At 40.1% G+C, this 18,345-nt stretch overlaps 1 protein-coding gene across 4 annotated transcripts in view; it reads right to left on the bottom strand.

Annotated features, from left to right (window-relative positions):
- Positions 1 to 754: 754 nt before the first annotated feature.
- Positions 755 to 18,345, bottom strand: part of ccdc85a (coiled-coil domain containing 85A) — a 52,679-nt gene continuing 35,088 nt past the window's right edge. For 2 of the 4 annotated variants that reach the window (XM_034100088.2, XM_034100089.2), the window contains exons 3-4: positions 4,730 to 4,787; positions 755 to 3,893 (exon numbers count right to left, since the gene is read on the bottom strand). In XM_034100088.2, coding sequence (XP_033955979.1) covers positions 3,878 to 3,893; positions 4,730 to 4,787 — 74 coding nt within the window. In that variant the 3' untranslated portion in view covers positions 755 to 3,877. Of the gene's footprint in view, positions 3,894 to 4,729; positions 4,788 to 18,345 lie in introns of those variants that run through there. The other 2 variants (XR_004553512.2, XM_071205640.1) reach the window with 2 other exon arrangements.

Genomic DNA, 18,345 nt, shown 5'->3' with positions numbered 1-18,345 from the left:
TTTCTTTAAAAACGCCTGTGAAAATGAGCATTTATATTCAAGCAGATGGGTTTAAATTGGAGTTAGTTGAAAAGCCGATGCATCTCATTCAGATGCTTAAGGGTGCGTTGCGTGTCTGTATCAAAAGCATAAGTATGTTATGGTTGCACGTCACCTCCGCTAATCTAAAGACGCACTCATTTGGTGTGATGATGTTTACTAGTGTATTTGTTAGCAACCGCAGTTTAGAAGATAGGAGCTTGTAACATTCACAGGTGGGGTATTTTGACATAGTTTGTGTTGCAGAAAAAAACGAGAACATCTCTTCAGCTTGTATTAACCAAAGACTATGGTTGGGCGCCACATTTCATGCTTTAAAATAATGCTAACTTAGAGATGAGGATCTGGAAATTGCAAAATGCTAACTTATTACCGGGTTTTAGGATTCGTTCCTGTACGACTCTTTAGAGACACAACATTGATGTGTCACCCTGCCTAGTCTTCATGCTAAGCTAGGCTAATGAGCTACTATGTCAAGCTCAACATGGTATGCACAGGCTAATGAAATAGATGATGTGTCCCACCTCAGTCTTTCTGAGTAGCCTACATTACAAACAATAGCAAATACATAACATGAACACGAGTCAGTTTTACATAAAGACACTTTATTAGCTTATACATACATCTCTGGTTATAATAATTAGTTATATAATACAAGAAGTCAAAAATAATAACTGTAGTTATATATTTATAAAACTAAGCAGATATACTCTTGACTTTTAGAAACATAAAGGTCTTTGATAATATATTATATATTTAGTACTTGTTTCATCTCTCACCAAATCTAGAAAAAAGGAAAGGGTGAAGAGGTTATACAATATGGATTCAGGATGAATGTATATGTGTTTCAGTCTGTATGTGTGTTGTGAGCCACTGTGTCTGCACCTAGTCAAATGTAAAATGTTCCACGAATCAAGTTTAATGAAGACAACAGACCTTGATCATTTCATCTGGTACTGACAAAACTGAAAATACTTTTCTCAAGATAAAGTAAACATTCTGGAATAAATCAGCTCATATTTTCTGGCGAGGAAAGACATCAGCTAATTCTAATCCTGCTAATGCTAAACTTCCTGTCAAGAGATGTGGAGGATCACCAATGGAAGATTTAAAGTATGTTTTGCTAACCACTACGTTTTTTTTGTTGGATCCTGTACTGAAAAGCTCCACTAACCCATCCCCAGTAAATCTGTTTTTTAAAGATGTAATAGACTCAAAAGATGCTTCTGAAGCTTAGAAACTTCAAGAAAAACTATTTATTGAAAATTAGACCCAAATAGTTATCTTTGTATTAGTAAACTGTTGCTTATTTGACTGACAATAATGGCAACTTTTTTCAGCAAAATATTTTAATAGAAAACTGCTATGACATGTACTGGTTAAATAAGACTTAGGAAGGTCTTCAAAAACAAGAATGTATTATATCTGACTCGTAATGCTTCTGCAAGATTGAATGCAGTAATGCAGTACAAAAACAGATCTGTAATTTAATTAATAAGTAAAAATAAGTGCAATTTATACCCATTTGTGGTAAAAAAAGATTAGATATTTTTCTCAAATCAATCAGGAAATGATTAGTTTACCTAGATATGTTATCAGAAATGGACTGTACATTTATTCTTCATAGATAACGAAACCGAAACATAGTGTTGTTGTATATATGTCTTCTGGCTTCTATACTATCTCCTTAACATGTTCTGACAAAATATTGCAAAAGGCATGTTGTCTGTATTTGAATACCTGGAAGTGTGGAAAGTGACAAGCACACACGCAGCACAGTATACTGCATATGACTGAACACTGACACAAGGTTTAGGATACTCTAACACTGTCAATATAGGAACAGACCTTGACACAAAAGCATGAAGAATGAAAGCAGATATATAGTAAAACATTTCTCCTTCCATAAACAACATTACAATTCCTCCACACATCCCTTCAGTATATATGTCTTCTCTCTGGAACCCCTAAAGTTACAGCACACTGGGTAAATGCCTTATAAATACACAGGAAGTGAACTTCACATAGAGGCTAAGGATACTTCAAAATATGGCAACAAACCGTATTTACTTCAAATGGAGGTCAATTCCGTTAATGCTGGTTACTGTATTGTACATTGTGTTATGTTTGCGAATTATGCTGTAAGCCTGAAATCTTTCAAGTAAATAATTTGTGTTTATTGCGATCGCTCTTTAAGTTTTGTATGTTTAGCCATCATTTCTAATAACACTCTTCTCACCAATATTAGGGCTGCATTTAACTTCATTATTGTTTATTCTGCCTAAAATGACTAACACTTACCAATACACCACTTGGCAGAGGCTAAGTTGACGTTTTTAAATGAATTGCTGAGATCTGGGAATGAAGGGACATGGCTAACAAGTGTGATGGGAAAATAAACTCAATTGCTCAGTACAACTTTAAAGAAACCTCTAATTCCACCCCAGTTTGTCTTATTCATGCTGTATTTTTAACACAGGCCAGTCATTAGCAGCTCTAACCATTGAATATGTCAGGTACAGCACCTTGATCTTTTATGGAGGTTGTGCTAGTTTGCACAAATCCACTAAATCTGCAACTGGACATGTTGTGTTATTTGCTCACCTTGATCTGCTTACAAAGCAGTACCAATTATATCCAAATCTTGTCAAGCACACTCAACAAAGCTTTGCTAATGATGAAAAAAATTAAAACTGTATTATAAAAATGTTTGAATATTAAAGCCTTTCACTGGTGAAAGGCATAAGCAGCAGTGAGAGTTATACAGCTCCGATGACAGGGATCAGATATCTGTAACTAGCGAGTTATATCGTTATATCTTTAATGTTCTCAGTAAATAGTTTTGCCTGTAAGTTGTCAAAATATGTCAAAAATCCTGACCACAATGTCACACAACCATAATGTGCTAAATGACCGGCAGTTTGACACTCAGTAAAAAAATATATTATTGGTTCAGAAATTATTTAAATCGTTGGCAGTCAATTCTCTGTCAATACATCAATACCTTGTTGCACAGAAAAGGAACATAGGAACTCCACACCACCAGAGATTTAAACGCTGAAAATGTACTTTGGCTTAAAACAATAACTGGATTGTGTGACCATAGTTTTCCTGTGCAGTGAGGGATTACTATGGACATGTGTGCACTTACTTTCATTGTAACCTCAAATCTATATGAACTCAGTTTCTTGCAATGTTGGAGCAATACTTCCGTTTCGCAGATCTCAGCAATTACTTTGGTGATTACAATGCTACTGTGTATGAGGCTTGGCCAGAAATGTAATAAACCAGATTTATCATTTTAACCATATTTAAAATGACCTATTTGTGCTTTATTTCCAGGACTATAATGACTTCATAAAATACCTTCATCACATGTTGCATCTAAACTACAAATATTACAGCTGTAGTAATTGTGGGGCTGTAACTTAAACTTTACTCAGTGCCGTTCTTTAATCCAGGCGATCTCTGTCTTTCCAAAGAGGTAGGAATAGTTTGTTGGCAACACAAAGACTCTCAGCTGTCATATTTATTTTTCTCTCTTCATTGTGACGAGTCTCTGTCTGGTCGAATAATAACATTCAGTCTTTGTTCTGGTGGTCCACGGGATATGCATAGCAACAGCAGCAGCAGCAGCAGCAGTAGGGCAAAGAGAGTGTATCCAGTTTTTTGTTCACCTTGTTTTTATCATCTGCTCACTGCTTGTTTTTCATTATAATTTCTCCATATATGCCTCGATCCATTTGTCCTTCTTTCCTTCCATCCCGCTAACAACCCTCCTTCTGGTCCTCGGGGTGTGTGTTTTTGCAGCAGCATCTGATCAAGAGGCATGTCATGGTCAGGAAGCATCAAAGCTGAAAGACAAGAAGGAAACCAAGCAATTACTGCATGTGTGTGTGTGCGTTTTCTGTGTGTGAGTGGAGCCTGTGGTCAGCAGAATGCAGAGATATGTCCTTTCCAGGTAAAGATGGAGGATGATTTATTCAGCTATTAGGAACTGCTTCATCATTAAATATTAACCCAGCGCCATCACTCACCCTGAGGCCGAACCATTAAGGCACGGGTCACACCAGGGTGACCTCTCTCACACACACACACACACAAATACACACGCACGCAGTAAACATGTTTTTCAAATGTCAACTTTGATCAGTCATTGTTTTTTTCTGAAGATTTGATATTATAAAGCAATACTCATTGAATTTGAAATGAAGTTTTCGGGGCTTTTAGGGCGATATTGCCATTTCCAAAGTCAGTATTGTTTTTTGTATTAGATCAAAAAATCATGTTTTTCTCTTTCCTCCCAAGTGCTCCCAGAAGCATTTGCAAGATTTAACTTCGCCCAAAAGAACGACCAATCAGAGAAGGGAGTTTTTAAATACAGTGTCAATCAATGTTTGTGATAAAGGTCAACACTGATCAAATTTGAATCATAGTCCGCTTCATTTATTATGTATCGCTTAAAAATGTTTAAAGTAGAAATATTTTGATCGTTTATCTGCAAAAATAGAGATATTTCACCCTGCTTTCAACCTGAAAACAGTCTAGACAAAACCAATCACATGCCAACAGCCTGACAAAGCATTTCACAGCTAAACAGTAAACCAAAAACATTTTGTAAAATAATTTATGCTGGAAATAGTCAATGCAGTAACTATGGGTTCATAGAGCTAACATGTATGTGACTCACCTGTCCCAAAGATTTACACTCCGACAGGAATTGGTGCAGCAACCAGCAGATATCAGAGCTGCAAAAGGAAATCACAAGAAATATTTAGTAATCACATCAATTCCAGCACTCATGGTCAAACATATGATTTGTGTGTGACTAAGGCCCTAGCCACATGGAAACGAAAACGAAAACGAACCGAATCCGATATCAAAAAAGTCTTCCGTCCACACGCAATAGGCACCAGATACGTGTCCGTCCACACGAGACCGCTCGACCCGCTGTAGTACATATGCCGGGCCTGTAAGTGGCGCTGTACTTCCGCCACAAAATACACCAAAAGCAGCGAAGAAGACTTCCCGAGCATGCATGGTTGCCCTTCTGTTTATTCTCCGCGCTGGATTTAGCAGCAGAGGTAGGGAGAGGCAGGGCTCTGGCTCTTTCTCTTTTTCTCCCTCCCCGAGGCAAGCGTGTGCTCCTGCTGTATATCTCTCCGGTAGTCCACCAGCAGATGAAAAACACCCACCTCTCCGCCTCTTCCAAGGGACGAGGGAACTGTGCGGCAGAGTTTCCGGACAAAATTAGAAAAGTGCCGGTCAAAGGTGAAATGAATAACGACTCTATATAACAGGGGTGGGGAACCTTTTTCCTCTCAAGGGCCATTTCAATTTTTTCAACATCCTCCGAGGGCCGTACAAAGTATTGACCTCTGCTTAAAAAAACAAAAATCACAGCCCATTCATTTCGCCTTTCTTTCATGCTGTGCTAAGAAAAAGCAACCTCTTAATCCAGATATCTCACTATGACTCACGCATGCATGCATGCACGCACGCACGTGCACGGTTGTGGCATGACCACCAAAACAGAAAGATGTGGACACAAGATGTGGGCAAATGTATTTAGTTTCCTATCCATGTGGACATGATTTAAGTGAGGGGGACCTAACCACCTCTAGGGGGGTCCGGTGGGCATGCTCCCCCGGGAAGATTTTTTTTTTTAAATGTTGAAGTTAAAAGCATCAATCTGGTGCACTTTGAGAGCAACATTAAGATATCTATGGATACATCTCTCATCACCCATATGAAACAGAACTGGAGGCAGATTTATTTCTTTATGGATATTTTACAAATCACTCTTTCAAACTGTATTCTTGTTTATTAATAACAACTTTTTTTTTACTGTCATATAGTATTTTATACCCGTTTACTTTATTCTCTACTATAATGACCATATAAAGATGTGCCTCTACCTCACTGGTTGGAGAAAAAGCTTCTTATATTCGTTAGCATAGCTAGCTAACCAGATGCTAATAACAGTAAAGTTATTGACTGTATGATCAGTATGACAGATGAACAGATCGCCACTGGGCTTTCAACTAAAGACACAGCCACGCAAAAACTGCAGCATGTGTACGGCTCTTTATGGGTACTGCAATTTTTGGAAGTGCCGGAGCAACATTCTGGTGCTCTCCGTCAGCACTAAACCCCTGTCAGACGAGTATGGGCATAGATATGTCTCATAATTATTTGTGTCAACATAAAAATAATTTGTGTCTCAACATTTACAACTTTCGATCAGGCATTTGTAAATCCATTTTGTATTTGTGGACCAAAAATGCGCATGCGGATCTCAAATCTCTGCTCGTGGATCTCACATTTCTGCTTGTGGATCGTCTTTTTACACACCCGGAATTTTGAGACATATTTTCCGCCGGTCACTTCTAAAATCTACTCGTGTCACTCGGTTATTTTCGGAAACCACGTGATGGCCTGCTGATGACGACATTTCCGCATGATTTCAAAGTAAGAGCATGATGGTTTGTAATGCGCTGTTTTTTTATTATAATGAACAGCGGAACTTTAGATGCATTCTTTATCACCATCATCATCATCATCATCATCATCATCATCATCATCATCATCATCATCATCATCATCATCATCATCATCATGTTATAGTGATACAGTTAGTTTGTGTTAGTTTATTGGATCAATACAGCATATATCGAGCACTTTCGTTGATGTTGAAGTACAGGCTATACGCCACTTTCGGATCCCGGGGGGAGCAGCTGGCAGCGAAGCAGCCCAGATAAAACTCTTTCTTCATTGTTTGTTGTGTATTCAGTCAAGTGGGCCAAAGTTACAAAGCACTTCACATCTTATTAATCGGCCTAATTTTACTTTACCAGTGCAGTAATAAAGTAATCTGTAGAAAAGCACCGTATTTAGGTTAGCCTTCATAGTAAGGCTACGTTAAATGTTATAATTAGGGTTGGGTATCGTTAACGGTTTCAAATCAGCATCTCTTAGCCAAAAGGTTTAAATGAATAACTCAAATAAAACTCCAAACATCTTTCATTGTGTTTCAAAGCTCTTTTAGTTTTAAACCTGATGTTTATAAGGTTCTTAGTTTTTGCAACGGTCTGTATATATACACAACTTTATAATAAAATGCACACATTTACCTTTTTCTAGACTAAACACAGGTACGATCCTAAGTTAAAAACATATGAGGTTATCATGAGGTTGTTAAAGGAATGGTATGCTCATGACACTCATTTTTAAATAATTATCATCCGATAAAACAGACCAGTCTCTGCCAGTCTTTTTTTTTTTTTAATCCGATGACATTATCAGTGATTTTAAACTGATTATATACCGAAATAACATCAACACTGTGGGCGCCGCCATTTTCCGGACGTGACGTAAACCATGCGTTTGGTTTTCGAAGACACGTTGATCTCCATGTTATTTACTGTAGTTTCTCTATTCAAATATGCCTCACTGTATCGCAAAATATTGCCATAATTCTGATAGGAACAATCCACGGAATGCTCGGTTCCATCTGTTGCCAAAAGGTAAGCGTAAGAAGTACATTCGGAGGCAGTGGCTAGAGAAATGTGGCCGGCCCGAACCGAGAGATTCACAGGCTCATGTATGCAGCGAACATTTCAAATTTCCGGACGACTACTCTGAGAGTATGATGAAACATAACATGGGATTTATGGAACAACCATTACTTAATGGAGATGCAGTACCATCGGTCTTTCTGGTGTCATCACCGACCAGGACACCAGTTCGGCCAGTTGAGAAATCGCCCTCTGCAAGTGTGAAGCGACGGAGGAGCAGAAGTAGTGCTCGGAGTAAGAATAAGGTATGTTATAGCGCATTTCCATTGCAGCGGCTAGCCCCGTTTTAACGTCCTTTAGCGTCCAGGCCAGGACAGTTTTTGGTGGCATTTCCATATAGCGTAGTACCGGCTAGTGTGTATTTCCCCCCAGTTTTTTCCGGCCCCATAAAATCGTGATTCTATGGCCAGGGACAATGAAGCAGAGTGTGCTAAACTAGAGAGGGAATCGCTAGCAAGGGTGGTACTACATGCATACATATAGTATCTTATATCATCTTCCTATTATACACACATGCATTTCCAAACATTTGGACTACCTATGTTGCAAATGTATTATCTTTACACACGGCATCTATTGCACGTCTGTCCGTCCTGGGAGAGGGATCCCTCCTCTGTTGCTCTCCCTGAGGTTTCTCCCATGTTCCCTTTAAACTGTGGGTTTTCTTCGGAAGTTTTTCCTTGTACGATGTGAGGGAATAAGGACAGAGGGTGTCGTATTGTCATACTGATATGTATGGCTGAATTTCCCCATCCAATCTCTTCACATTGGTCAAAAATTCTTCCTCTGCTGACGAGTCCGAACTCAAATACTCCGCCATGTTTCCGTGTGTTGACAAAGTGAACGCATGGATGACGTCACGACCATCACGTGACTACTGAAAATGGCAAAAATGGCGGCGGCCAGACGGAATATACAGGTCTTGTTAAAAAAGAGCTATAAAATCATTATTTACCGGGGAATATCGCTGATTTCTTCAGGGTATGGTTTAAACATAACGTTTCACTAAATACTGAAGTTTTGATTCATTATCTAATGAGTGGACCATTCCTTCAACATCGCAATTTATCAGTGGATGTTTGCTGGAACTACTTGTAAACAGCGTGACTCCGGTCAGGTAGAGACCGGTCTCAAGTCAGCACCGCTGCAGACTCGCTGTTTGAGGGCTCGATAGCCCACTCCCCCTCCACACTCGTTGGCTTGGAACAGCCCTCAATATGGCGGACCCTCCGCGTGAACGCGCAAACGGAGGGGTAGGGTGTAGGGGGCGGTTTGGGAATGGGCCGGAGTTCACTCCATCACGGAGGGGTAGGGTCGAGGGAGTGGTTTGGGATTGGGCCTTCGTGTGGCCGGTCTTTTTTCTTCTTCGTGTGTGATTATTTGACAGATAAGAACCACACAACTGCATTAGCGGCCGCTGTCGCCCTCTGTCGGCCGTCAGCGCAACTTAAATGATGACGTTAAACAATTATTTTTAAAGGGCCGGTGTTATGCCGTCGGTTGAAGCCTTGCCGTGGATTGAAGCCCTGTTCGCGGGAACGTGCAAACGTGACGTCATCGCCTGTATTGAGCGTTCGCCGTTTTTTCACCCTTTTCAAAGCTTTTTTCTCTCTTTTGAATGATATATCAGATTAAACAGCAAACGGCTGAATAAATAATGTGCATACAATTGCGAGGAGGCTCGTTTTAAGTACACGTTTTTCAGATCTGTCACAATCTTCGTATTGGAATAAACTTCCGTGTTTGGGTGTATAGTCCCACTCTGTTATATTCCTCCTTCCTACAGAACAGACAATGACAGGATAATATGTGATTTGTCAATAGTCCTATTTCTTAAAACCTTCTCTGTTGTTTAAGTGTCTGATAACCACGAATAGTAAGCAATGATATAACAGTAATGATATCACATGACACTGTGTTATTTTCAATCAAGCCTAAAAGATAATGTGTTCAAAGTGGCTTCACTCACTTGAATTGCTCCTTTGAATATCATTTTTATATATCCCTACTCAACACATGTTTGTATTGTAATGCCACTCCTATTTTTTTTTAAATTGTATTTTAAGGTGATATTGAATGCTTTGAAAGGTGCCCTAAAATAAAGTGTATTATTGATCTTATATCTGTGCCTCTATTACATTACATTTCATTTTCTATCACACTATTAATGTTCCTTATTTTAGACTAAGTTAATCCTGGTGTCAATAGGGAAGATCTGCACTGTTCTCTACATAACATGTTCAGAGCAGGTATTTCTCCTGCCGGATTTGGAACCCCCCCTATATCTTTCTCCAGGATAGTCACAACTTCACCAAAATCACACTGGTGCTTGCTGTTCCCCTCTAGTTTGTGCTCACAAAAGCATTTTACTCTGGGCCCAGCAAGTGAAAAACTAAAGAGGGGCTTCAAAATCCGGCAGATCAGGTGTTGGTGCTGCCGGATTTGGAACCCCTCCTATATCTTTCTCCAGGATAGTCACAGTACACTTTATTTGAGGGTACCTTTCAAAGCATTCAATGTCACCTTAAAATACAATAAAAAATTAAATATGAGTGGCATTACAATACAAACATGTGTTGAGTAGGAAACCACAGAGGAAAATGACATTCAAAGGAGCAATTAAAGCCAGTGAAGCCAGTTTGAACACATTATCTTTTAGGCTTGCTTGAAAATAACTCAGTGTCTGATATGTTATATCATTACTGTCATATAATTGCTTAATATTCGTGGTTATCAGACACTTAAACAACAGAGAAGGTTTTAAGAAATAGGACTATAATGACAAATGACATATTATCCTGTCATTGTCTGTTCTGTAGGAAGGAGGAATATAACAGAGTGGGACTGCACTCAAAAACGGAAGTTTGTTCCAATACAAAGATTGTGACTATCTGAAAAGTGTCCTTAAAACGAGCCTCCTCTCAATAGTATGCACATTATTATTCAACCGTTTGCTGTTTAATCTGATGGGAAATATATCATTCAAAAGAGAGAGAAAAGCTTATTAAACTAGACCAGTGTTTCTCAAACTTTTTCATACCAAGGACCACTTAACCAATAAAAAAACACTTGCGAACCACCTAACTCCACAAATATCCAAAAACACATTGTTTTTTACAAATCGCCTGAAAATTGTACAAACAAGTGGCAACATGTGTGATGAAGGTGTTTATCTGGGCTATATCATGCAATCGAAAGTGAAACTTAAGCTCGTTCCATTGCGGAGATATTCCCGCGAGAGTGTGGAAAACTTAAATAAATGTATTTATTTCAAATGTGAAATGTTACCAATATACTCACGGACCACTAGGGGGCGCTCACGGACCACCAGTGGTCCGCGGACCACACTTTGAGAAGCACTGAACTAGACGAACGCTCAATACAGGCGATGACGTCACGTTTGCGCGTCCCCGCGAACAGGGCTTCAATCTACGGCAAGGCTTCAATCTACGGCACAACACCGGCCGGCCGTCAACGGCCCTTGACGGCCGGCCGTCAACGGCCCTTGACGACCGGCCGTTCTGTGGTTCTCCAGATTCTACAGATGGCCAGTCCGCCCCTGCTTGCTGTCACTGAACTGAATATATACTGTATGTTGTGATCCCTGGCCATTTGCTAACGCTAGCTAATAAATAACCCTTCTTTAAAATACCAGGTAGCATACATTAAAAGATCACTATTTTATTTATCAGTATGACGTTTACTTGCATATGAAATGCAAAGGGCCTAAGCCAGTTCAACATACCTTAGATATATTTTTGTTATTTGGCTTAACTAAGCCTAACAAACGCAATCTAGCTAAATTGTCCAACAACGCTGTTATCAACTCTGTAAGTAAATGCAGGGTTTCTCAGTCCGGCTAGCAGTCCATTCACATGAAAGGGGCGGGGCTAGCAGCATTTGACCAATCGCAGACATGAGCATGCGAGCAGGCAGTGGGGCAAAATATGAAGTTAAACCTCATAAATCCATGAGTTAACACGCATCATCTAAGCTGACGAGACTATACTCAACATAGGGAAAACAGCTGGCAAAAACAGATCTCCAACTGTGTGAATGCAAAAACTAACAGGTTTATAAAATCACTGCCCCATCTAAAACACAAGTAGACCTGTCATTAATTACGTTTGAATGTTTCGTCACCTTTATGTGCTGTTCAAAACATACCCCAACCTTCCCACTTTAGATAATGGTTTTAAGTTTGGTCCTGATTTGTTGATTTTTTTTAACTCGTTGTATTGCAGCAATAATACACTGATGTGAATTATTTTACGTATGATACGCTGCTACAATATAACCGTTTCCATCAATTACAAGAGGGAAACTAGAGGCCTGCTGCACATGTTTAACACATCCAAGTGAGCATGTGGCAGAGCAGCTGTGAGGAGGAAGAGGAGCTGACCACTGACTGTGGTCATTTATCAACCCTCAAACACAGCTTAACCAGTGTGTGTGTGTGTGTGTGTGTGTGTGTGTGTGTGTGTGTGTGTGTGTGTGTGTGTGTGTGTGTGTGTGTGTGTGTGTGTGTGTGTGTGTGTGTGTGTGTGTGTGTGCATGTGTGCGCGTGTGCGTGTGTGTGTCTGATGAATATGCTAATTAGAGGCAAACACTGACAGTTCTTACTCTCCCTCTCTCCCTCTGTTCATACAACCATGCTGCCCTCTTTCTCGTGTTGACCTGCTTAAGGCTTCTGGTTGTGTCTCAGTGGTCCGGGCTGTCACACACACACACCTCTGCGTTGGTTCATAGCTGTGTGCTCTGCTTCGCTTCAATGCCCCTCGCTGAGTGTGTCAGAGAGAGTGATGGACGGAGGAAGGAAGGGATGGAGGAGAATAATAGTGAGTGTCATGGAGAAATAAAGAGAAGGGTAGAGTGTATTTAAGGTGTGTGAATGTGTGTGTGTGTGTGTGTGTGTGTGTGTGTGTGTGTGTGTGTGTGTGTGTGTGTGTGTGTGTGTGTGTGTGTGTGTGTGTGTGTGTGTGTGTGTGTGTGTGTGTGTGTGTGTGTGTGTGTGTGTGTGTGTGTGTGTGTGTGTGTGTTAGTTTCCAGCATATTTCTTGCAATTTGTTATGTTAAGGAAAGACGGAATACAGATAAGAGAAATAGAGGATCTCTTTGAACGACAGAACTGGCCTTCTGTTCACCATCAAAGGGAAGACACAAACACACACGCACACAAACAAACACACGGTGGTTAAGCGACAGAGCGGCCAGAATTTAAACAAAGTCTAATGTCTGTGGTGCACAATCATATTAAACACCCACGCAGCACACACACACACACACACCGATTTCAAAGCACAGTGAATATGCTGCATCTGTTTGAATACATAACTCATAACAGACTTGGAGCAGACACCTGGACAATTGTGTGTTTACACATCTACAAAGGGGTTTTAAATAAGTGTGTATAGGTGTGTGTGTCAGTGTCCATTCATATACAAAATGTTCCTGTGGTGAAATAAAAGGAAAAAAGGGCTTCAAAGCGGACTAGAGATGAATAGCCAGGGAAGCAGCTGTTGGCCTAGTTAGCAGGCCAGTCCTTAACATAGGACCCCTGATCACACTCATTCAGCTTTACAATACACAAGCTCATGCACGCTCACACACAGCCTGCACTTGAACGCAACATCACAAGGTAGCAGCTTCAGTCCAACTTTGTCTAAGACCTTTGCTCACCCCCTCAACTGTTGCACCATTGTCAGTGTATGTGTTTTATTGCATGTGTTTTTGCTTCTATTGCTTCAGCTGGGGCCTGTGTGTGTGTTTGTCACTGATTTCACTAAGATGTAGCAAACCATAATTCACAAGGCCTCTCAGGTCAACACCTGATTCATATTTTCAACTTCCTGACCCACTTAAGACATAAAGTCCCAATATTACATTTCATATGCAGAAAACCTGAAGAAGGGAAGGTGTTTACCTACAAATCTGTTACGGTGTGTGCAGGAAGCAGGACCCAAATGCAGATTCAAGTGTCAAAAATAACTCCTTTATTTCAAGGCTACACAATAAACAAAGACAGAACAGATTACTCACCGAAGACCACGTCAAAACACAAGACGAACCGACAAAGACAGACAGAACATGGCGCGTCGCGTCGGGCCGAACCACGCCCCTTAGCTGTGATATAATGAGCATATACCACGGCCTGTCGTGAGCTATTGCTTAAATATATCCCACTCATAGGACATTACAAATCAAATCTCATATGCAAAAATTAAAAAGCAAAAAACTACCATGGAGCTTAGACCCCATTTACACGCATACGAAACGCAAACGAACCGAATACGATATCAAAAATGTCTTCCGTTCACATGAGACCGCTCGAAAGTGCTGGAGACACTGTAGTACATATGCCGGGCCTGTAAGTGGCGCTGTACTTCTGCCACAAAATACACCAAAAGCAGTGAAGAAGACCCCGAGGCCGTTGTTGTGAGTGTGGACGGTCGGAGCATACAACGTTAGCTTAGCCGATCTCCATTTAGAAAACACGCATTTTAAAAGGTTTCGAGCCTGCCGTCTGTCTGCAGACTTGTCACAGCATTAATTCATGGTTTTTACTAACCGGTATCAGTATGTTGTTAATTCGGCATTATTTTTGAAACATGTATTACAATTAAATCACGGTAAAATATGTTCATTTTGTTTTAGTTGTAGCCCATTCAGCAGTCGAGAGTGTTTACGTCACAAGTTTAGCATATTCAGCCCGGTTGTTGGCCCGGTAAGAACCTCGATTTTGGAGGGCCAGAAAAAAGGTGAAAAAGTATGCGTAGCACGCTTAAACCGTGCTACGCGCTGCAGTGGAAATGCGCCATTATTATCATTATTCATCCTTTGAAATTACAAATACCCAAAGCAGATTTCAAGGAAATCCAGCCTTTTATATTACAGATACCTTGTCATAAAATGTAATTGTGACCAAATGGTATGTGTAAAGAAAGGCAAGCAACATTTTAATTTGATCCAGTGAATCTTTTAGGTGATTTTGAGGTGTGTCCTTTTTATTTTCACATGTTTATTTGAACAACATCCTAAATAACAGGAACAGGCCTTTTAGCAACAAAAAAAAACTGTGGGTAATTGATAGATAATATAAGTCATATTGAGGTAAAGAGATAAAAACAATTGAAATGGAATTTGCAGCACAGAAATGGTAGACAGAGGAGGGGCGGATGTGCGTGCTTCTCCCAGAGTTACTCAGTGATTCTGAAAGACGCAGCGACCTTCAGCTTCGCAGAGTGCTGCTATGACACATCACCAAGGTAAATACTGAGTGTTCATCGAACACAGTCACAGTCTGCGTCAGCCTGGCAATTTGTGTCACACACATTGTTAGTCGACCTCTCTTCAGTTCAATTAAAAAGTCTCAGTAATGGAGTTAGATTATTTCTCTGTTGGTCTGAAGGTTCAAGGTTCTCAAGATTCTGTACTTTGACATTCGAACATAGCTACAGTGTAGTTATGCCGATGCAATTCTTAGGTCACAGGCTTCCCCAACAGTGCAACACAATAACACAGATAAACAGACAAATATAGTGCAAGTAAATAGTAAATACAAAAAGAAAAATAGTTTAAAAAAGTGTTTAAAAAAGTGAAATAGTGAAGCAAAGGATATCGTTCTTCTGCCCACACATATTGACACACAAACACCCAATTTGATTTCCTGTTTTCCATCAACCGCAGACATACCAGTTGTCAGTAGCTGGGGGAACAGATTGTGGGGACTTAGCTGGAATTGAGGATCATGAAGGTCTGTTCCAAACACCCCACAGGGAATTCTCGCTGAGATAAGAGCCAGTGAACTCTGCCTTTGTTCTGCCCTGTTGGACTTTCATCCTAACATACCACGGCCGGATGAGGGAACACGCCCCCACATGGTGGAGACAGGATGAAATGTAGGTTTAATAATGCCCTTGGGGAAATTACATCATCACGATTTTAAGTCAAATTATGAAACAAACAAACTGAGACTAGATAGGAATGAATGAACAATAGAAGGGAAATGGTTTAGAACCGGAGTTAAAACGTTTAATTTTAAAGTCATTTTTACTGCTTTTTGGTATGTAATTAAAACATACTCATTACCTGTGTCCGTGTGTCCAATTATCAAAGTTCACAGAGTGCTTTATCATGACTGGAATGTAGTTGCTGGGATTCAAATACTTATATTCACACACTTTAATATCATAAATAAAAATCCTGAAGCTAAGTCAGCCTTATTGCTCCATTGATTTTGCAATGAAGTAATTATGATGGATGTTGTCTTGAAACCATCCAGTTTATTGCATAATTACATTTCTGGGTGGTATAAAAACACAGTAGTAAAATAAATACCTCAGCTGACTGTCTTGTCTTTTAAATACAATATGATGTTCAAATCCACAGAACCCAGAGTCTCATTTTGGAAAATGTTCAGATCTACTGACAGAAACGGTTGACCCTGTTGCTTTAACACTTAAAACTAGGGCTGTCAAACGATTACAATTTTTAATCAGATTAATCACAGCTTAAAAATTAATTAATCATGATTAATCACCATTCGAACTATGTCCAAAATATGTCATTTATTTATGTATATTGTTGTGGGAATGGAAAGATAAATGAAAGAAGGCGGATATATCCATTTAACATACAGTAGGCCTATCTATGTTTATTATAACATTTTTCTGCATGTCAAAATGAAAGGCAACCCACACACCTATCAATCATCAAACCGTGGGGTCTTAATTCATTACGTGTTGATTTCTATCAACGGGGGAGTACTTCAGGAAAGTCGACAGAGGGGGGGGGGGGGGCGCGCTAGTGGAGTACTTCGTGACCACAGAGTGTGAACGTTGTGATCAGCTGTTTTAGCGCAGTTCTCCAGTGAAGGGGGGGGAGTCTCCCTCCGCAGCCGGTTGGCGTAGTTTTGGCACAGTTCCGTTGTACGGACCGACGTTAACAGCAGCCCTGTCTGTGCACACGGAGACCGACTCTGTCGTCCGGTGATCTAACCGCCTTCTGGAAAAGCTTCACAAGTACGTCGGTACGCAAATGCGCTTTGTGACACAAGTGACGGTAGGCATTTCAGATTACGCACATAACCTGCGTACCAGTTATGTGCACCCCTGTACCAGAGCCATATTATTACTATTATATGGCTCTGCCCTGTACTACAGCAAGAGTATTCTGCGTCGGGATTTCCTGCAACAACACCACGCCGTTATCAAAGATGTTCTATTGAGAAGACGATCACTACATTACAAAAGTTTTCAAAACCGTGGCGACTGAAATCAATCTTACTAACTGCTGTCTGTGCAATTTACTCCGCGCGAAATGGCAGACTTTATTTTGCTTACTTTAACATCATTTTTCATGGTGGGGCTAAGCCATTTGTTGGTATGGGTGTAGCCTACCCCAGCCATACCCTGGCGCTGCCACTGGTGGCACGTATGGGGCGGGCCATTCTGCACATGCGTTAAATGCGTTAAATATTTGAACGCAATTAATTCCAAAAATTAATTACGGCCGTTAACGCGATAATTTTGACAGCACTACTTAAAACGCAATATTTAAAAAGATATGTTTACCAGTTTGCTCAAAAACATAACAACGAAATGAGCTAATGTCGGTCAAGACTTCAGAGGGTCAGTCCCTGAATGAGACACAGCGATGTTGTTTTATCTTAGGCCTCGACTGCGACATCCAAAGATAGCCTCTTATCTTCCTGTCTGACAGTGTTGCATAGAGGGCTAAATCACTGTCTGTTATGACAACAATGTTTAGATAAATTGTGTTTCTGATGTCAACAGGACATGCTGTCTCGAAGGCACTTAAAGAAATCTGCCATTGCTGGTGAATTCAGATCATTTGATTATTGAGGGATTTAGATTGTGACCCATTGTTGCCATCCTCTTCAGCATGCCAATGCCTTATGGATGGGGTATAATAACAAAGATTCAGTCTGGCCCCACGGAATGTCAGCAGCAGAATCATTATATTTCCAATTATGTATAGCTTTTTTAAGGATTCTTCACCAGGACTGAAAAATGTACATCTGTTTTTTCCAACCTTTTTCGAACCCTAACTCTAACCTTAACCCTAAATGTAGACTATGTATGTCTACATGATAAGAGCTTTGCGTGTATTTAGACAATATAATAAAACATGACCATAAAAAACAACACATTGCCTGTGTGGAAGGTAGAGGCCACGATGCTGTGTGAAAGTGGGAAGGTGAATAATAAACCTGCCTCAGTGTCTTAGATAAGGATAGATAAGGCAAGCATAGACACTAATGAGGAAGCATGAGCCTCCTGTTTCAGACATGTTGCTTGGCCTTCTCTCAGATTCAGTGATAGCAACATCTTGATAGACCACAATAAAAAAGCACACTGAATATGTTTATGAACTGTAGCATATATTTATGATGAAAAGTGGAAATACTTGCTCAGTCAGTGCAAGTACGAACCTTGTATGTGAAATTCCATACTATCAGGGAAATGTGATTTTTGTTTTTAGCTGTCAAAACAGTTCTTCGATTTTATAATTCAATATATAGCCAAATTAGCTAATTTTACTGTATGATCTTGCGATGGCCATAACATCTCTAGATCAATAGTATTGCATGGTTGTTGCCCTGTCAGTAAACATGTTCTCTTGGCTAACAGGTACATTTAATGTGTTTCTCAGATTCGATAGTGACCATCTAGGTTTTGCCCTGGTATTTTTCAGTATTGGCATTGAG

This window comes from Pseudochaenichthys georgianus, chromosome 15 (genome assembly GCF_902827115.2).
Source record: "Pseudochaenichthys georgianus chromosome 15, fPseGeo1.2, whole genome shotgun sequence".
NCBI lineage: Eukaryota > Metazoa > Chordata > Actinopteri > Perciformes > Channichthyidae > Pseudochaenichthys > Pseudochaenichthys georgianus.
Note: the sequence above shows the minus strand (reverse complement) of the source record. Positions and strands in the feature narration are given on the sequence as shown.